General features: G+C 48.1%; 1 protein-coding gene across 5 annotated transcripts in view; it reads left to right on the top strand.

Annotated features, from left to right (window-relative positions):
- The window catches only part of LOC116949519 (MICAL-like protein 1), a 43,334-nt gene that overhangs the window by 1,223 nt on the left and 20,753 nt on the right, over positions 1–21,358 (top strand). For all 5 annotated transcript variants that reach the window (XM_076072380.1, XM_076072383.1, XM_076072382.1 and 2 more), the window contains 4 exons: positions 16,061–16,109; positions 16,966–17,107; positions 19,177–19,271; positions 20,921–21,093. In XM_076072380.1, the coding sequence (XP_075928495.1) occupies positions 16,061–16,109; positions 16,966–17,107; positions 19,177–19,271; positions 20,921–21,093 (459 nt within the window). The remainder of the gene's footprint in view (positions 1–16,060; positions 16,110–16,965; positions 17,108–19,176; positions 19,272–20,920; positions 21,094–21,358) is intronic.

The raw sequence follows: 21,358 nt of genomic DNA on the forward strand, positions 1-21,358 counted from the left end.
CACCACCACACCTCTGGGTGTGTTCGTGTGTGTTGTGTTCGTGTGGTGTGTTGTGTGTGTGGTGTGTGCTGTGGTGTGTGTGTGTGCTGGGTTTGTGTGTGTGTGTGCTGCGTTGTGTTGTGTTCGTGTGTTGTGGTGTGGTGTGTGCTGTGTATGTGCTGGGTTTGTGTGTTGTGGTGTGTGTGTCCTGTGTGTGTGCTGGGTTTGTGTGTGTGTGTGCTGGGTTTGTGTGTGTGTGTGTGCTGCGTTGTGTTGTGTTCATGTGTTGTGGTGTGGTGTGTGTGCTGGGTGTGTGTGTGTGTTGTGTTCGTGTGTTGTGGTGTGTGTGTGCTGGGTTTGTGTGTGTTGTGTTCGTGTATTGTGGTGTGTGTGTGCTGTGTGTGCTGGGTTTGTGTGTGTGTGTTGCGTTGTGTTGTGTTCGTGTGTTGTGGTGTGGTGCTGTGTGTGCTGGGTTTGTGTGTGTGTTGTGTTCGTGTGTTGTGGTGTGTGTGTGCTGTGTGTGTGCTGGGTTTGTGTGTGTGTGCGTTGTGTTGTGTTTGTGTGTTCGTGTGGTGTGTGTGCTGTGTGTGTGCTGGGTTTGTGTGTGTGTGCTGTGTTGTGTGGGTGTGCTGTGTTGTGTGGGTGTGCTGCGTTGTGTTTTGTGTGTGCTGCGTTGTGTTTGTGTGTTGTGTGTGCTGCGTTGTGTTTGTGTGTTGTGTGTACTGCATTGTGTTGTGTGTGTGTTGTGTGTGCTGCGTTGTGTTGTGTTTGTGTGTTGTGGGTGTGCTGCGTTGTGTTGTGTGCAAGTGTGGTGTTTGCTGAGGTTTGTGTTGTTATTGTGCGCGTGTAACGGTCGTGCGGCTTCTTTTGTTACGGTGTGGCTTGTGTTACTGTGTGGCTTGTGTTACTGTGTGGCTTGTAGTGTTATAGTGCGCGTTCTGTAGCTGTGTGGCTTGTTTTGCTATTGTGTGGCTTGTGTTATTGTGTGGCTTGTGTTACTGTGCGCGTTGTGTAGCCGTGTGGCTTGTGTTACTGTGCGTGTTGTGTTACTGTGCGCGTTGTGTTACTGTGTGGCTTGTGTTACTGCGCGCGTTGTGTAGTCGTGTGGCTTGTGTTACTGTGCGTGTTGTGTTACTGTGTGGCTTGTGTTATTGTGTGGCTTGTGTTATTGTGTGGCTTATGTTACTGTACGGCTTACGTTACTGTGCGTGTTGTGTTACTGTGGCTTGTGTTACTGTGTGGCTTGTGTTACTGTGGCTTGTGTTACTGTGTGGCTTGTGTTACTGTGGCTTGTGTTATTGTGTGGCTTGTGTTACTGTGTGGCTTGTGTTATTGTGTGGCTTGTGTTACTGTGCGTGTTGTGTTACTGTGCGTGTTGTGTTACTGTGTGGCTTGTGTTACTGTGCGTGTTGTGTTACTGTGTGGCTTGTGTTACTGTGTGGCTTATGTTACTATGCGTGTTGTTACTGTGCGTGTTGTGTTACTGTGCGTGTTGTGTTACTGTGTGGCTTGTGTTACTGTGCGTGTTGTGTTACTGTGTGGCTTGTGTTACTGTGCGTGTTGTGTTACTGTGGCTTGTGTTACTGTGTGGCTTGTATTGTTATCGTGCGCGTTGTGTAGCCGTGGGCGTGTGTTATGTGGCTTGTGTTTTGTGTGGCTTATGTTCTCATTGTGCGGGTTGTGTTGTGTGCGTTATGTGCCTTTTTATTGTGTCATTGTGGCTTGTGTTACTGCGTGCATTGTGTTACTGCATGCATTGTTAATGTGTTTGTGTTCACGTTACTTGTCTGTTGAAACAGAACGTGGTGAGCTATACTCTACTGAACTGTACGGGCACACAGATGGATGTTGTGTTCGGCAGCGGGTTTGTGTACTGTGTTTACTAATGTGTATGATATTGTGCTGTGTGTCCTGTACGCATGTAATTGTGGTGTGTACTGTGTGTGGCGTACACGTGTGCTAGTGTGTGTTTACTGTGTGGTGCACTGTGTTGTGCACCGTGTCGCATACTGTTACATTGTGTATTATGTTGTGTGTGTTATATACCCTCTGTGTGTTAACTTTGTTTTTAATGTACATTTTGCATACCACTAAGTGTTTGAGTTTTACACTTTTCTGTGTTGGACATGTTTATACCCTGTTGTGTACTCTATTGCACTGTTAATGTTAAGTGTGTACTTTGTTATGCATGCAACACTATGCTTCGTGATTGACTGTTGTGTATGTGATACATCCTGTGTGTACGTATTGTGTACGTATTTTGTGTATGTTACACACCGTGTTGTGTACTGCGTCGTGTAGTCATAACATTCAGGCCGGCATGACTTGTGATTGGACACTAAATGGTGGCTGATGGGATGTGTAACCAAACATTTTTTAAATTTGACATTTATTTTATATTTGTATTTAGCCAAGGTGGTTCACACTTGTGCTTCACAGCAAGAAGCATCTGGGTTCAATTCCAGTCTCGGGCGTCGTCTGTCTTTCTCATTGTATGTGGAGTTTCGTGTGTTCTCCTCCTCGTCTGCATGAATGTTGCCTCGGGCTTTCTCCAGTTTCCTCGCGTAGCTAGAAACACAACGCTGGCTGGTATTGGCCAAAACAACCCAATGGTGAAGACAACCCAATGGTGAAAACAACCCTGCATATCAACTGCTGTACTCAGTTGCGATTCCACAGAGTAACATCGCCCCCCCCACCCCGCAGGACCCTCCTGAGTAAAGAGCCTTGAGACTCGTGGAAGGTTTCATGTGTAAACAAGAGTAAATAATAATAATAACATATTTTTGTTAACGTGAAGGGGTCAAATGCGTGAAGGGCGCGTATTGTTTGCTTATGTTTTATTTTGTTGTGTGGTGTGTGTGTGTGCGCGCGCGCGCGCGTTGTGTAGTGTGTGTTTTGGTCCGACCGCCAGCAATCTGACACCAACTCTTTTGTCCCAGCTACAGCCGTGTCTGCGGCACGGGTCTGGTTTCTCAGTGGAGTGAGAGAGAGTGTTGTGTGTGTGTGTGCAAGCCAGTCCTATCCCCTCCACCGTCTCCCCTCCCATACCTGGCTTGTCCCATTAATCACAGGCGGCGTTCTCCTTTTCAAAGAATAAGAGACCACCCTGGGCGTACGGTGACGTTGCCAGCCACATGACACGTGGTGGGAGCTAGCACGTGATATAGGGCGCGTGTGTGTGTGGCGTTTGCATCCTATTACTCTCCAACCGAGAGTTAAACACACCAGTCTACTCACAACCTACACACCAACTATAAACCCTTTACGCATCAGCCTCACCCGATACACACCAGCCTAGCGCGATAGCACACTAGCTTAGTCCTATACACGCCCGCCTCGCCCTATACACAGCAGATGGACCCTATATACAACATCGGCCAAGCTCTGTGCACAACAGCGTATCACGATCCGCAACAAACCCCTAAACCCCTTTTCGCAACACTTGTGAAGGTGGGCACACCGCTCACTGTTATCACCATACGTGGTATTATCTCAGGCAAGGCCGTAATTATAATATATATTGGGGGGACATCACCCCCACATCACCCCCAATATAGTGCTATAAAATAGACTTCTGTTTTTTTATTGTGGTTATGGTTGTACTTTATTAATCCCTAATCTTTGCCATTACATACAATGAAACAAGAAAAGGTAAAACAAGAAAAAAACAGAGCAATGTAATACAATACACTATGAGACCTTGTAACAAAAGAAATAAAAAGTCCATCCTATGTGAGTGAATTTTTTAAAATATTTTAGGCAGGAAATGGCAGGAAATTTTTAAATGTAGATTTTTTTTCTGGGGGGGGGGGGGAAGATTTGGAAGATTTGGTCCCCCCCAATGTTGACTCCATGGCTACGGCCTTGATCTCAGGTGTCCATTGTTAAAAAGAGAGGCGCCGACTCAACGCGGGGAGCTCTCACCTTCCTCTCCCATTGTCCTCTGTGCCAGATGAGAAGTTATTGAGATTCGTGGCCTTTCATCCGTGTGACGATAGAAACCTCGGAAATGTTTACAGTTCCATACTTTTATCAGTGCCCTACCTTATTACAGACCAACTCAGACCTTGTTCGTCACCCCCGTGCCCTTATAAATCGCAACGTTCATCCTACAAAGTCCCATCACAAGGGAGAAATACAAACCAATAGACAGAAATTATATTACTAAACAAAAACGGTTTTACGTATTAACTTTGACAATTGGTGTCAATGATGCTACTTATACTACTGTCTGTGATCTTGCATGCTGATGCTGCTTGCTTGATATGTGGATACACACACACGTTGTAAATGTACAACAATAAACACAGAAAATTACGAAGGGGTTAAACAATACACTTTTTTAATTTGACCGTATCATTATTTTTTTGCCCGTATTGAAACGGCTGTACGCCGTATGGACCTGAAAATTCAATTTCACTGTACAACAATACGGGTAAACCGTATGAGTTGACAGGTATGCAGTCCTGTATATTTATACATTTTTATATGGGGGTGGGGCCTGGTTCCTTTTAAGTGCTGTCATGACGCACACACGCGCAGTGACTTCCTCTTGACAATGAATCCACAGGATCGCGTCGCTTTTACAGCAGACACTTCTCGCTCGCGTCTATTACAAGACGTTGCTTAGCGGGAGTGAGAATTTAGTCGCACACTCCGTGTGCAAAACAGTGGCACAAGGACAAAACCACCACCCCAGGTCGAACGCCGTGGGATTTTGTCTTTCTCCCAAGTTCTATTGCACAGTTGTGCCATCGGCGTCATGTCACGAGATGAAGAAGAACCGTCTGTTTGGAACTCTCTTTGTCAGTACTCTTTGGTTCTATTCGGTAAAGTCACGTAGGTAAAAAATTGAACCAAAGAGTATGGATCCTTGCAGTCACGAAAGCTTCAAATCTCTGTTTGTCAGGTCCACGCATCACCCCAACGCCCCCCCCCCTCGTGTTCGAGAGCGTTCCTGCACAATTCAACGTCACATGACTCGCGTCTGTGATCTCTTTAAGTGAGCTCGGGAATTGGCCTGCTGCACAGATGTTCGTCACGTGACAGCCAAACAGATTTTTTTGTTTGTATTCTTAACATCTGCAATTGTGGGCAACTTAAGTGAAAACACTCATTTAATGTTTAAGCACGAAAATTAAACGCTAACCATTGAATCGTAATTAATTTAATATGATGGTAGGGGTGGGGGGGTTATTTGTGCAGCAATTTGGTGAACGGGCTGAGATCATCAACTCGCTACGCATGAGGACACCGTGTAATCATGGGCATGGCGGCTTTAACCTGCATTTGAACCCAAGAGCTGCTGAAACTCTATACACATCAGCCAAGCTCTTGTGACCTTTCAGCCACCTGGCCTCTTTGACCACATGGTCCCCAAGTAGAGGGTTTCATTCATTGACTAAGACAGCCTTACAGTGCCTCTGTATGAGGTGAGATATGGCGGGTTTACAATATTGCCCCTGTTTCAAGGAGCAGTTTCGTGTATTGGGAGAGCATCTTGTGCCCACTCAACCTGGGACTACTTTAGCTTGATGACTCTTTCAGATACGAATAAAATAGTGCTAAGGCAGTGAGTGGTTCGTGCAACGAGCAATGAGCCGGGCAACCTGAGTTTGAGTGTCGAGAAGGGCTGGCAACAATGACAGCTGATATCTGACCCGGTTCTGGGCGTGTTACCCCCTTCTAACCATCGTGGTGAAGTATGGTCAAACAATGCTAACGACCAACACTGCTTTGGGGGAGTGAGGCCTTCATTCAGCAGTGTCTTGCCACTGAACTGTAACTTTTAGAATAGTGCTTGCGTTGTGAATTTGCCACCCTAGGATTTTTACATTGCCCTCCCCCACCCCCCCGACTGGGTCTGTGGGCAGTGTCAACATTACGATAAGAGACATTGTTATTTAATCCACAGATTGAGGTAGTTGTAAAAAGTAAAATCGAGATATTTTTCAATAACAGAATGTACACACAAGCGTGATTATCTCCGAAGCACGGCTGCCCAGAGGCGGATGGCGTTTGTTGGCCCAGGATTTTACGTGTAGTTTTTGTAATTCGAACTGAAAAACGATAATGAAACGTCGGGCGTGCACGTTGTTGTATCTGCCAGTTATGCTCGTGTTCCCCCAGAGCGGGTTGGTAAACGGACTGTGTATTTTCGTGTATATGTGTAACAATGGTGTGCATCGTATAGGGCTGTTAATTAGCAATTGTTTTTTTTTATAATTATCACGATCGATTGCAAATTTCTTGGAATCGATGATCGACTCCAGTTCATTTTTAGTGACGATTGAACGGAGCAGGACGTTGAAACCGCGCGTCGCGTTCCAGCGTGGATTGGCCGGCGGCAGCCACCGTGAGGCACCAGCGGCAGGGCCCATCGGTCACCGCGTGGTGCGTTCCAACAAAGACACACACGGCTGGACATTTATTTGTATTCTTCACCCATTTCAATGCGTATAGCACACGAGTAATCAAATCGAGTGGTCACGTGACAATGCAATACATACAATATATATATATATTTTTAATTAAATAACTTACAAGCATGTGTCAGTCCATTGCTGGTTGAAGGCCTCACCACTCTTTATCAGTCATGGGACTTGTTTCACCATGCTTCATCACACTGGTCGGTTGTGGGGTCGGTGAAGATTGGTAAACTGATCATTATTTCTAGATTTGATCGCTCTAACCCGTGTTAGAGCGATCACGTATTAGAGCGATCTCTTTGACATGTCTCAGCAACTGTCTTCGCTGTGGTTGTCCCCACCTGATGACGGACGCTTGTGTTGTGCCCGAAACGTCGTGATTTAATTTAGTTGTTTTCATTCATTTTAAAGATTTTTTTACCTACGTGACAATACCGAAAAAACCAAAGAGTATGATCATTATTTATTATAGATTTTTGGGTTAGGCGACATGATGATATGAACAAATTTGTGTTGGTAATACCCTCCACCACCTGACAGTCTTATTAAATTGCGACGTTGTGTGCAAGCATTTAACGTGGCCAGTTGCTGTTGTTTTGGCTCACCAGTGAGTTTAGAACAGCTCTCACAACCAACTTGAGCAATTTTATTCGTGAAATTTAGTTTTAAACTACTCCAAGAATCTTCAGGGCAAGATCCACCAAGTCAGAATAAAAATTCAGGAAGTCAAAATGTTCTAAACCCTATGTATTAAGAAAACCGATTGTATACTGTATATAAATTCCATGAAGTCATCGTTGATAGAAAAACACCAAAACGAACAAACCGAGTGTTGTGTAACGTACGCAGTTTGTGGCGTGATTTGTGTGTGCCGTGTGTGTTGTGGTGGCGTTTCCTTCCGCCCGTCGCTGGCTCGTGTTGTTCGGTACACTTGCTCTAGCCCGCATTACAGTGAGCGGTTATTAAATCAGGGCCCGGGCTTCGGGCTGCACGACAGTCCCCTGCAAGACGCGCCGACTGAGACACGAGGTTCCTGTCTTAGGAATTTCCCCTTTTGCTTGCCTTGTTAATGGTACGGGAAGTTGTCACGAGTGCGGGCTCTGCAGTATTTGCAAGGAAACATCCAGTTTTTAAGCTCGCATTTTCCAGAGATGTGAACTACCTCACGAGGTATGCAGGAGTCCTGAGTTTGATCCCGGCCCTGACGCCTGTATATTTGGAGTTTGCATGTTCTCCCGGTGGTCGCGTGGATTTTTCTTTGGATCCTCCGGTTTTTCTCTCCGCATTTAAAATCAACATGCGTTTGGAGTATTTGGCTGCTATGCATTTCCACGTGATAAACCACTTCGTTGACCTATCATTTGTGGCCAGGTCGCTTCTGAAAAAGAACTCAGTTGGCCTTACCTGGTAGAATAAAACGTCTTAGTTTAGTGCAAGATACTCCGGAAAGCAAGACTCACTCCAAGATATGGGGAGAACCGTCAACTGAATGGGATTCTGATCCACTAGATTAACACGCATTTTCCTGAAGACAAATGCACGCTCTGGATTGTAAGATACACCCCCAACTTTTGCTTTCAAACATGGGAGGAAAAAAAATCACGTCTTATTATCTGGAGAGTACGGTAATTGAGACAGATGATGACGCTAATGATCTGTTATGAGTAAAGTGCCAGGTTTTCTGATTTATTTTGCTGATTGATAACCGATTACATGTTGCTGAATTACCCGACTTAAAATAACACGGAAATAGGGGTGGGGGATAAAAAAAAGTCTCAATCTCTTTTCCCGCATCTTCTGCTGGACGGGAGGTGATGGGTGGGACTTGGCGATGTCATCGGCCCCATTGTCAGCCGCATCGCACCGTAAAAGCAGAGCCCAGTAACTCGCCAAGGGAGCGGAAAGCGCATCCTTTGTAGCTGGCCAATGGCAAAAAAAGAGGGGACCTTTCGAAAGAAAGCATCCAACTGTTGCGCTCTTACGGCTGATGCCATTGAGCTGTAATGAGCGTTGCAGTGCCGGCGGCTGGTTGCTCTGCAGTGGAGTCACGTGCGAAGTTTGGCCAGGTGAATTTATTACCTGGGTGCATTACGTGGTGGTGGCAGCAGCACTGGACTGTGAGGGATGGGGTCGGTGTGGCGAGGCTTTCATCAGGCAGTGGATAGACACTGGCTGATGATGAATCACTTTGGCGGTTTAATATTAAAATGATGTACCTTTAATCACGCTGGGGATACTGCCGTGGCGATTTTCAATCCGGAGGTCGAGAGGTCGCCGGTTTTGAGTTGATCTCCTGGCATGGCAGTAACAACAATGGTACAAGTTTCTTAAATCTTCGCTCGTCCTCCATCCACCCAGCGGTATAAACGGGTACGCCACAAGTTGGTCGACCGGCAAAGTCACGTGAGGTGGGGTAAAGTGTGGGTTACGCCCACCTCTTCCAGGGCGTCTGGGTCCGTGTAGAAGCGTGGGCCGTTATAGCCTCTCGAGGAGCTCCCCGTAGTTGGAGGGGCCCTTCCCCCTCAGTCGTGTGGCGGGGCAAGCGATTCCAGGGCTGCACTTTTTACCGTGTTAATCAAGCGTGGTGTTTTGCTGCGCGTTTGTGCGTGTGACCCCCCCCCCACACACAGGGAGGCGGCGGAGTTGTGGCGTTCCTCTTAATACCGTAGCTGCGTACATTGTTTAATATCCTGTGGATAACTTATAGACCATAATCGAGCCGTCACATTTCTTTGGAACCATAATGCTCAACTATTGTTTGGGCAAGTGAAAGAATTTCACGTGGGATGGTGGCAGAGGGGGTGGTCCTGTTCCAGTTTAACGCACTGTACTTGGGTAAAGAAGAGGGAGGAGGAGGAGAATGTGATGGCGTAGTGGTTTGCACCCTCACCTGTGAACCTGGGAATCTGATTTTGGTCCTGCCTCGCATCAATCGCCGAGTGATGATATCTGTCTCGGTCCTAGGCTCTCCCCCGCTGAAACAACGCAATGGTCAAACAACCCCCATAGCTGATACGACGTGACCATCTAGCAGTGGATTAAGATGAGCCTGTAATAGATATACATGTCGCTATACAATGGGTAAAGTACTAATAATTTATATTTAGCCGTTAATGAGTACTTCCCATTAGGAGTGAGTTGGCTGATGAGCAAACCTTGAAAAACATTTTTTCCCCAAGAAGGGGCTAATATGGTTTAATTATTATATATATACTTTATTTTATTTTTGCTGTTAATGTTTTAATTTTATTCCATCTGTCCTATGGTGTCATAGCATGAGACAGTGGTCATTCAGAAATCGTGTAGGGCTATGCCCCCCCCCGCCCCGTGTCAGAGAACACCGTGGGTAAAGAGATGAATGAGATATCGCAGACCTGAGATCACTCCTTGTGGCCTCTTATACCCACACACCTTCCCACATGCCCCGTCGACAGAGATCAAGGTTATTTTGTTTGATTGTATATTTTGTTTCACCGAATGAGAATTCAAGACACATTGCAAAAGTGACCGCTGGGGCATTATTCTGCCAGTAAGGGTGCGATGATGTGCTGCTGCGCTTGTGATCCCAATTTAGTTATTTGCAGGTAGTTTTTTTTAAATGGTCACTTTGGAGCGTGACGCCAGGATGTGGCGGCCTACCCGTGCGATTGACGTCGAGGGTTATTTAACGTCCACTGTGAGAAGGGGCAGACAGGGCGTAGTGTTACAGTTATTCTACCCCCCAAGTAATGATCAGGGCAGCCGCTGGAATGGAACCGTGAACGTCTGCAACAAGCAGCCAACTTTGCAGTCTTCTTTGTTCAGTTTTATTAAAGAATTTTCCGTAATTAATTTCCGTTGGATGTCGTAATGACCATGTCATCAGCAAATATGATATCCGTAATGTTGTCTCCATTTTATGATCGTCTGTTTCTGGAATGCAGTTTTTGGAGAAACATCTTATAACGTTGGGATGAATAACTTGGGGGAAATGTTGTTACCATGTCTGACTCATCTTCTGCTACGTGTTGATTTTCACATGTTATTTTTTTTGCTTCATGCAGTTTCATAGCTCTCTCCCCGTCTTGGAATTTATCCTCGTATTTACGAAATATGTTTTTATCCAGAAAATTCGCTAAACAATTGAAAATATCTCTCAAGAGGGAAACTGCCGGGAGAACTCATTGAGGTGCGATCGCCTGGCTCGCCAGGAGAAGGCCATGCAGCAAATGGACTAATCTCCATCTGTTTACATTTATACGGGGATAGAGTGTTGCCCCCCTCGCACGCGGGTTTTCTCTGCATTCCTCCCACTTGTATAGTAACTCATTAATCAACTGAAAAATATCTTTAAATGAAAACTCAATGCTGGACCCTCCTGAGAAAGAGGTCGATGACTCAGTCTGGCTTTCCTGCAATAATTACAATACAATAGATGATTGATTATCCGGCAGCTTACGGGAGAAGGGGTTGCCGGATTCTCAAAAACGCCAGATAATCACAACATCGTTTAAAATTTGTTATTTTTGGCACACTCTTGTATAACACGTTTCAGGTGTTGCGTCTTTGAAATTTGTTTGCTAAATGGAATTGGCATAAATAAACATAAAAATAGACAAAAATAAACACCCTACTGTAAAAAGTTATGGTATTTACTGTCCAGTACTTACCACTCCAATCTCGAAGACTCTGCATGGGGTGATGATAGGCGGGATGTAGAATTGGAGGTGGTTATTCAGAGTCTGAATCCAACTCCATCAGCTGTGATGGAGGATAATGTTGGAAGCCGGATAATCGATGATCTACTGTACGTTCGTTATTATTATTAACTTAATAAAAGTAAATTTTGATTTAAAGCTTTCGTGACTGCAGTGATTCATATTCTTAGCTCTTTCGGTAAAGTCACGTTGGTTTTCACACCTGATGATGACCGTTTGCGTTATGGTCGAAACGTCGTGAGAATTTTTATTGTTTTATATATATTTTATTATTTTATTGTTTCCCTTCAACGTGACTTTACCGAAAGAGCTAAGAATATTAATAAAAGTAGGTTGGCTTGGGCAAGACACATGGTTAGAAGGGCAATGGTTGAAACTAATGACGGTATGACAGCCTTTGGAGGGAGCATGCCCAAGAAAATGTCTACTCCATTCTGCCAGCGACGCAGACGATATTCAGTGAGAAAAGGAAGGCCTGAATGCATTGCATACCGCGCGTAGCCATGTGCTCTTGCCCCTTGCCCCTCCACTCCGTCACTTATTGAGTAAACACGAGGGCGGTGACTTGAGGCGTTAAGTGTTGGTGACAGCGTGAGACGCCGCGAGAGGGCGGGTGTGTGAGCGGGCACTTGGATTACGTCTACCGATTACATCGACGGATTACAACCTTGGATTACATCTACGGTTTCCATCTCCGTCTCCTCCGCTACGTCTCGAGCTTCGACGCGAGGCCCCCCCATTCCTCCACCTGTCATGCCCAAATATTAAAATAGCTGCCGTGCTGTGCCTCGATTCGCTGGCTCTATCCGGCTGGTGCTTATGTATACACATGTATATTTATATCTGTAGAGTCCGTGCATATATATTTACGTGCACTCCTCCCTGAACGACCACATCGCCGAACGGCTATAAGCCATCTTCAAATTCTGTTGCACGGGGCCGAACGCGAAGGACGCAATGAAGCGGTGTTTCCTGGGCTGTGCGAGGTATGTCGGGCCCCTTTTCGCTGGCATTTTAATAATGTTTGTATGTTGAACTTCTTTCGCATTGTACGTAGCCAACCGTGCTCATAACTAGGAGAAATAACTCTGCTTATTCTTATGCAAAGGGCTGGAACGTAGACGCGGTGGTTATCTCACACGGTGTTATTAACACGGTGAACCGAGTTTGATTAATTACCTGGCCATGACTATGGGCCAGGTAATTAATGGAAACTAACAACCCTGCTGAGTTTGTTTACCGAAAGACCCCATAGTCATGGCCAGGTAATTAAACAAACTCAGTAGGGTTGTTAGTTTCCATTAATTTTCGTTACTCATTATAATGATGGAATGCGAACAAAAAACAAATCTCGGTTTTCAAAGCTTCAACAAAACCCGCACTGACCAGTCTGGTGAAGAGTGGTAAAAAACACAATTCCATGACCAACCCACCATGGGGGGATGCACTCATCCAGCAGTGAATTAACAAAGGCCTGTGGATATATCGAATGAAAATGTATTTGTATAATCTATGGGGTCTTTCGGTAAAGCCACGTCTCCTGGAGACGATTGCTTGTGTTGCGATCGAAACGTCGTGATGTTTTTATTTATTATTTTTCTATCTACGTGGCTTTACCGCAAGACGCATAGAATATGTATTCCTGCAATCACGAAAGCTTTAAGTCAAGTATTTGTATAAGTCGAGTAGCTTACCGTTGTACAGAAACGCAACTGTTTCTCTTTCATGGCCGCCGCGGGTGCCCGTGTGCTGTGATTGTTAACGCGTTGTGTGTTCTGCGGTGCGTTCTTGATTATAACTCTAATCGCGTGGAAGCGGTCACATGTAGCTTACTGCGAATTAAATTCACTGCATTGTGCAACAGAATGTAAGTTGCATTTCTGGCCCATTTCGTGGGTGGGGATGATGAGCTTGTTTGAAAGGGCGTATAAATGCCCCTTCGTCGTCTTAATTGATTTAGCGCACAACCTTTACTCAAATTAACGGCACTTACTGCAGTGGATACGTGAATGTGAAAAACTTTGTTCAGGTACCGCGTTGGCACCAGAGATCGTAAGAAAATCGATTCGTGGTTATTGGCAATCGTGCTTTTACGCCAGTGCAGTGGCGTAGCTGTCGAGAAGCGTGCAGGCGGTGCAACTGCACCGGGGCCCACGGGCCGGAGGTACCCCTGGCAGGGGGGGGGGGGGCTATGATGGGGGAGGAAGGTGGTGGGGCCCGTTTTATTCCTTGCATTTGGATCAGTGCCAACCGCGAGATGCCACTGCTGCCGCCGCCGCTGGTGGTTGTTTTCACCTGGATAATCCAGGGTGGGGAAGCTTGCAAATACTGAGATATTTCAGGTCAAGAGTTGGGTGCAGCAGTGGGCATTGCTGTTTGGACATGAAGCGGTTGGAGTAGTAACTTGTTGTAGGGGCTTGTTGCTCGTGTTGAACTATCTCGTTCTTTGCGTTGCTGCCGCCTTTATGATTTTTTTAGTGATTATAATTTGCAGCCCTTTACCCATTGCCTATCCACTCGTGGACGAAGGCCTCCCAATGTCGCGTGGATCATGTGGGGCTATTTGAACTTCATGCCGGTTGGTGCTGATTTATTAAGGTGGACTGCGGCAAGGGGGGAGTGGGGGGTGAGGGGATGACCGATTCCGATGTCGCTCACGAACTTGTTGCGCTGTCGCGTTCACTTGCCGACATTTGTTTAATTTGCGTAGGCTGAGTTGGCTTGAGCTCCACGCTCAGTGGGAGGTCGCTCATTTTCCTCCACTCCGCACAGGGTCTGTAAATTCCTCTGCCCCGGCCATCTGTGCCGTCGACTCTCAGCACCGGTTTAAGTCCAGTCTCAAGACCTTCCGCTTCTCCCTTGCCTATGACTCACTGCCTCTCTCTCTCTGAAATCTATATATAGAATAAATAAACCTACTGTTTCTGTACAGCGTCGTGGTATGCAGGCGCATTTAGAATCGATGTAAATCCACGTTGGTTTGCATGTAAATTTTCTGAGTTGATGGCTCAGTGCGTGAGGCTGTGGGCTTCTTTGTGAGTCTGTGGGTCTCGTTAGAGTCTATGGATTGATCGACTTCATTTTTCAAATAAAACTCCCCACTGTTTCTGTGACGCCGCAGATCCACGCTGCATATTAATCCATGTTTGATGGCAACGTTATTCCATGGAGTAACGAAGGCCGATAAGGTGGCGTTTAAACCGAGCGAGCGGTGTGGACGCGCTTGGGCCTGCCAGAGCGAGACGTGGGGGACGAGCGTACGGCGAGCACAGCCGTCTCTTTTACACCAGGCCGGCTTTGCGCCACGGGAGGAAGCATTCTACCCGCAGTGTGTCATGTTTATAAATGACAGCACGTGTTGCCGAGGAGGCTGGGTGCTGCTGAGTCAGCGCTTGGGTTTAAAAAAAAAAACCTGCTTTGGGAGTTATTCGAAAAATGCTCAATTTTCTGTCGCGTGCCACTGATTTTTGTGTCCTGGATCGCAAACACGCAGACGCCCGCCCTTGCGCCAAAATGCGCGCACATACTTGTTGTGGTCCTAATCTTAGATTATTATCAAATAATAAATTTCTGTTGGTGAGCTGTGGTACGGATTGTGCAGTGGAAAGCACACCGAGCGATATGTTTTGTTTACCGTGAGAATCATAATCAGGTCAATCAGAGCAGTGGCAGAGTACTTCGTGTGATGAGCTTATGAACTTGGCGACCTGAGTTCAATTATGGGATACGGTTTAACATCAGTGGCGAGCGATATCGCAACAGAACCAGTCTTGATCCATCACCGCTCCTCCCTTCACCAACCTGCACTGCCAAGCATGGTGAAGTGTGGTTAAACAATATCATCCACTTGAGCGGTAAAAGGCCTTGGGAGGCCTTTAAAAACGACAATGCATTACGATGTGTTTTTTTTAAATTGTATATTAATTTCACTTGGTTCTTTTGTTGCCTCCGCACGCCGCATTGCTCTTGACACGGCATTGGGAGATCCTCATCCAGCAGTGGATAGACAAAGAGGGTGCGAATTGTCATGATATTTTAAGACGGTTTGGCATCGACGTCACGGCGGCCGGCCGTGGCCAGCCCTGGCAAGGCGATCTGATACCCCCCCCCCCCCCCCCCCCCCCCGCTGGGTTGTTTGCCTAGCACGCTGTTTCCGTGTGAAGCCAGGCACGAGATAAATAAGTTCACACCTCACGCCGAGCCGCCTTTAGCCCTCATTGATGAGTCCATTAAAGCCATCACAACGACGACGGCTTGGCGGGTGGAAACAGGTGGCTCCAGTTTGTGTTTCCTCGCGAGCTCCCTGCTGTACGAGTTCGAGGGTCGCATGCCTTTTCCGCGTGTCCCCCGGACATTTTTATACCTTGGCGGTTTCGTATGTACTTGTGAATCTGAGACTCTAAGCTTCGTCGAGAGAGGGGGGGGGGTGCTCACCGAAGTCATGCTTTTCAGGCATTTTTTTTGTGTAATGTCAAAAGCGAATGACGCTCCTTTGCCGCTTTTCGGACAGCCTCGCTGATATCCACGCAAGCCTCCACACAGGTTATTGAATGGCTTCATAATCTCCTGGCTTAATAACACACAATTTCAGATTGCCATACGAAAAAATCTGAATCTTTACTTATCCCGCAACAATCCGATGAGCTATGAAGCTCTCTTTTTTACAGAAAGAAGTAGTGCCATAATGTGGTCTCCTTCAGCACCGCTTCCAGGAATGAAATGGGAACGCGCCACAGTCCAATTTCGTACCCCCCCCCCCTCTTCATTGTCTGGCACTTGGACTCTTCTTATCCAGTGGGCCCCGGTGCAGTTGCACCGCCTGCACACTCATTAGCTACGTCACGGAGTGAAGCCGTCTGTTGAGAGCTTTTGCATTTTCACAGTTGAGCTGGGGAGTTGTTATTTTAAATGTTCTAAAACACTCACGTGTGTGTGTTTGTGTTTCCCTTCCAGAGATTTTGACTCGCTGGACAAGGACAATGTTTATGAAAACAACAAGCTGGTATGTCAGCTCGCGCACACCCGGGGGAAGGTGGGGATGGGCGGTGGGTGTGGGGGGGACTGTGCTGCATGGCCCACATGGGGATTGTTTCCATCAGTGTTGTGCCACCACGTTCCCCACCGCAAGGCCGCCTGTGTGTGCCTCATGCTTGGACTGCCCGCCGTGCCGTACTTGTCCACCTCGCCTCCTCTCACAGACTCCAGTGGTCGTGTTGGTCGATTGTGTAAGCCCTCTGTGCGACCGCCCCTCCAGTTTGAGACTGGAGGCCCCGAGTGGCCTTGTCTGAACTGGTGCCAGCGAACTCGGCCTACGGAACTGTCCTCCACCGCCATCCCCCACCGTGAATCGATTAAGAGAATTTACTTTTTTTTGTCTTGTTATCGTTTTCCAGCTCGGGTTGAAAACGTAAATGCGTCCGTTATGTCCGTGTGTCTGTTTGCACAAAAGCACGCCGAAGATGAATCTGGTGACCGTGATCCGATATAAATGAATGCTCCTCGTGTAAAATTGCTTTGGCTGTTTGAGACTTTAACTCAACGGCAAAACTTGGCTACAAAAAACCGACGCGAAAAACTATTTTATGGTTTCATTACGTGCGGCGTCATCTCGAAATGTCGCACGCCACGTGCTCACCACCCCTCTCCATCACTTGACTCTGTGCGGCGTTTCTTAAGGAACACGCGTGTATGCCGTTGGTTGCAAGTATATGTGTGTGTGTATGCCGCCAGTTGTAAGCATGAGCGCGTGTGTGCTACTGGTTGTAAGTATAAGTGCGTCTGTGCTGCTGGTTGTAAGTATTAAGCGTGTGCCTGCGCGTATGTTGATGCGCGCGTGTGCCGCTGGTGTTGCTGCGCAGGCTTTTGAGGTTGCGGAGCGGGAGCTGGGCATCCCGGCGCTGCTCGACCCGAGCGACATGGTGAACATGGCGGTGCCCGACCGGCTCAGCGTACTCACCTACGTGTCGCAGTACCACAACTACTTCTGCGGCAAGCAGACGGGTGCGTCGTCGTCCCGCCGCGGCGGACGCTGCCCCAACGCGGCGCGGCAATGCGTAGCGTTGCCCCAGACCTGCGATGCGCGAGCGCTGGGTGTACGCGTGTGCGTGCACAGCTCTGCTCAACCCTGCTCGGTTTCCGAGCAGGTAGCATTCTGGGTAACGGGGGCTTGTACCGATTCACTCCGTGGGCGATTTGAACGGCTGTCACGATTCAAGGACGATTCGGTGAATGGAATTTGTTTACCTTTACGTATTTTTGTTGGGGGGGGGGGTTTCCGTACCGCCGACATAAAAACCATTGTAAGCAATGTAAACAATACGAACGAGGAGACGAGAAGCAATAATAAAATTAAATCACGTCAATTCCACCCCCTCCCCCGCCTCCACCAAATCGAGATATTCAGTAACGAATATCTGAATCGGCCCTGGGCCTCTGCTAGGTTAATTACCCGTAAATGACTACTTGGTAAGGTGTGTAAAACATTAATCAATCACTGGTGCTTATTTGAGTCATGCCATGTTTGGTCCGTACATAGTGCGCCTATGTACTTAGGCATGCATGTAGGAAGCTGTTTACTGACCTCGGTCACGATTTACAGCGAGCCCGCGTCTGATTTACAGCACCACCCTGGCAGCGTTGGCAGCGTTAACGAGCGCCGCTGAATGCCGAGCTGGCGCAGCGGTGATTGCGGACGAATAACGAGCGCGTGCCTGGCTCCGCGCAGCGCATGTGGCGGGCATGTGCGACGTCATGTGACGAGCGGGAATCCTGCAGCTCCCGAGGAGGAAAAAGAATAACAAGAACGGGAAACCTGACCCTAGTACAGTACGAACTGTACACCCCATTTTTCCGCCCTTGATATCCTCCAAACGGCTTCTCCGTCGCTGGCCTAGTCAAGTCGGGCCACGTTGCGCCGGAGCCTGTGGCCCTACACCGACACGTCGAGTCGTGGATTCAAATAGATTATTGTTATTTCGCTCCGCGCCTCGTGCACCGAATTGTACGCATGTATGAATTTGTGGTTGCCGATTCCTTCGTAAGGCGTGAGTGTAATTGGTTCGTGCGAACCCTGCAGCCTGCTAGAGGCACTCCGTTGAACATAGTTTGGGGGGGAAGATGGGGGGCGGGATCCCAATTGATTTCTAGAATCGAACCGTGACCTTGGATCGAGGAAATTATAATTGAACAGGTGGAGGAGGTAGGGTGCGTCGTCAAAATACACTGCACGCATTTGATGGCGAACGTGACAATCGGTTATTTACATTGACTGAAAATTATATGCCAATGAGGCAAAGTGCGTGTGAGGGGATAAGTGTGCAGTGTGTGGTGGGAGAGTTGTTGAGTTTGTGAGAGGAGTATGTGTGAGGGGGAGGAGGATGTACGTGTGAAGGTGAGTGCAAGGTGGTCAGTGTGTGAGAGAGTGTGTATGAGGGGGATTGTACAAGGGGGGGTGGGGGGGGGGAGGAGTGTGTTAGAGGAGTGAGCTAGGAGAGTGTGAGGCCAGGGTCGGGATTGCCCTGTGACCTTGGTTCGGTGTGGGAGTTGTGTCAGATCTGCCAGGTGCCTGTACCCACACCTGGCTCCGCTGCCAGCGCATGCAATCGCTGTTTACTGGAGCGCGGAGGTCACTCACTAGTCGTGGTGGAGCCTCTGTGTGTGAGCTGTTGTTGGCGGAGGTCAAGAGTGAGGGCAGGAGACTGTGGCATCCTTGTTGTCAACGTTTGTTTTCCACGGTTCCTGTATGCTCTGTGTGTGGGATGCGGGGAGCGGGAGTGTAGTGGTGAGCGCACTTGGATGCGAGCGCGGCCACTCCCGTTCATGGCTAACATCAGTAACGAATATCTGAATCGGCCCTGGGCCTCTGCTAGGTTAATTACCCGTAAATGACTACTTGGTAAGGTGTGTAAAACATTACTTCTGGGAAGACAAAAGTACGGCTGGGAATGGTACTAGCCCCACCACCTCCTTGTGATTCATGCCTGCCTTAATAAGCGCTTGCGAACAACACTATCCCTCAACATTCTGTGCGTCTGTAAGGGGACCTTTGTCTTTGTTTGTCGTCCGCTCAGCACTGGGAAGCTCTGACCCTGGTGCCCGGGTCGCCACTTCGCCGTCGCTCAAACCGATCCAGGACGCGACGGAGGAGGGGGCGACGACGATCGTGGTACAGCTCCCACACACGGCACGCACAGCACGCACGGTGCGCACGGCACGTTCCTTACTCTGAAAGCTCGTGTATAAGAAGTACTCGAGGCCAGATTTCGCTTGCTGCGAAATGTTCGTTTTCATGCTGTTTCTTTCTTGCGAAAACAAATTGCCAGTGTCTCTACTTGCCAATATTGAGTGAAATCGCCAAAGCCAAAGTGTTTCGGCCGTTTTACCAACACGTGATTCTGGCATTGGAAGGGTTACATCATGGGAGGGGGCCAGGTCGCTTGAAGGTCAAGAGCACTGAGCCGGCACTGCTGAGATCAATCAGTACCACTCCGGCCCAGTCGCCTGTGATTACACCCGGCGGTTCAAGGGTCGTGAGTTGATGGGCTCAAGCTCGCTACCAATGACTGCGCATTTTAACGCATCACATTTCAGCTACGAGAATTCAAGATATCGGTTTGGCTGGCATGTCTGTATGTACGTTGAACTTGTTTTGCACAGTACGTAGCCAACAGTGTTAATGGGAGGTGCAAGGGAAGGACATCAAACTAAACGCAAAAAGCATGAGACAAACAATGCTGTCTGGAGCAGAACGGGTGGGACAGTGGTCCCCTCGACTAAGCGGTCCAGACATTTCACAAAGATAGCTCTGTGCCACCCTCTTGCATGGGTTGGTTTCTGTCGCTGCTCTGTGAGAGATCCTCACAAATGATTTGTCTCGTGACATGGCACCGAAAGTAGAGTCGGGGACGAGGCTTCGCTGTATTTTGTTAATGGCAAACGAGAGGCCTGAATGAATAGTCCAGGGAAGTGTGGTGGTTGTAGGTTTTTGTTCTGTGCCTCGGTGCTGTGCCACGAGGGAGTGCGGCCTGTTATTAGTTACTCGCGTTCAGGTGAAACGGGAGTGTGCGCGTGTTGCGGTGCCCACGTTCAATGAGCCCCTTCATTGCTTCAATGGCGGGGTCCGCCTTGGGCTCCCCTTCGCAGCGGCGGGGGATGAAGGCGGTCATTCCGCTCACGTCGGCTAGCGATCCAGAGTCTCCTGGCTCCTTGTGGCTTCTCTGTGACCCCTCACAATGAACCCTGTGTCCATTCACCCAAGCGTGAGTGACGGCCACTGTGCGGTGATTTATTTATATTTTGTAAAAAATATAAAAATATATGCTGTAGAAAAGGCTTCTGATTTATATTCATAAGTTTTTTTTGGAAACTGATATAAGGAGTTATATTTAAGTGTTTGAACCCGCACGTGGTTGTCCATTAAAGGTCTGCCGCTGGCGCTTGCTCCACTGCCAGACTGCATTGGTCGGCGTTTGAAAAGGAAGTGTTTTTCTGGCTCCCATCATGTGATGGTGTTGTGGCGGTTATGCCAGGACTGACATGGCCACGGTAACATCGTGATGCCCATTTAATTTGGCGATGAACCCCTTGTGTGTGTGTGTTTATCTTTGAACCCGATAACCACAATCCAGTTCCCAGCTGTGGATAACATCAGAGGCTTTCATCCAACAGTAGAATGATCACGTCTGATGATGAAACTGTGTATGTGTGACCCCCTCGTGCGCCGTACCGTCCTTCATCGGTGCTTGCTATCAGTACTTGCCCCAACAATATGGTGACGGGTATATGGGAGATCCTTGTCTTTATTTACGTGTTGAGGTGGGGCCAGCGTTGGAGGGAGGAACCAGCAGCACCAGCAGCAGCACCAGCAGCAGCAACAGCAGCAGCAGCGCGGGTCCCAGCTCCAGCACCTGCTGCCTGTGCCAGCGCCACGTGCACCTGGTACAGCGCTACCTGGTCGACGGAAAGCTCTACCACCGCAACTGCTTCAGGTAGCAGAGCTGCCATGGGCGGCGCTCTCAACATCGCGGCCGGTGACGCGGTGGCCCAGCGCTGGCGCGTTCGCCCGAAGCCAGCGGCGGCAGCCCTGGTTATTTCTGACCGTTTAAAATACACGACGCGCCGTCTGCTTAACGCGCAGCGGACGTTAAAGATCCCGTGACGCCAATTCGCAAGCGCGGGGGCAGTTGTTTGCCAGGGTCATGGTGCAAATTTTTGCCAAGTAAAAAAAAATCACCGCAAAATTACTAAGTTGGT

This window comes from Petromyzon marinus, chromosome 37 (assembly GCF_048934315.1).
Source record: "Petromyzon marinus isolate PM22_M1 ecotype Great Lakes invasive population chromosome 37, UKy_Petmar_22M1.pri1.0, whole genome shotgun sequence".
Taxonomy (NCBI): Eukaryota; Metazoa; Chordata; class Hyperoartia; order Petromyzontiformes; family Petromyzontidae; genus Petromyzon; species Petromyzon marinus.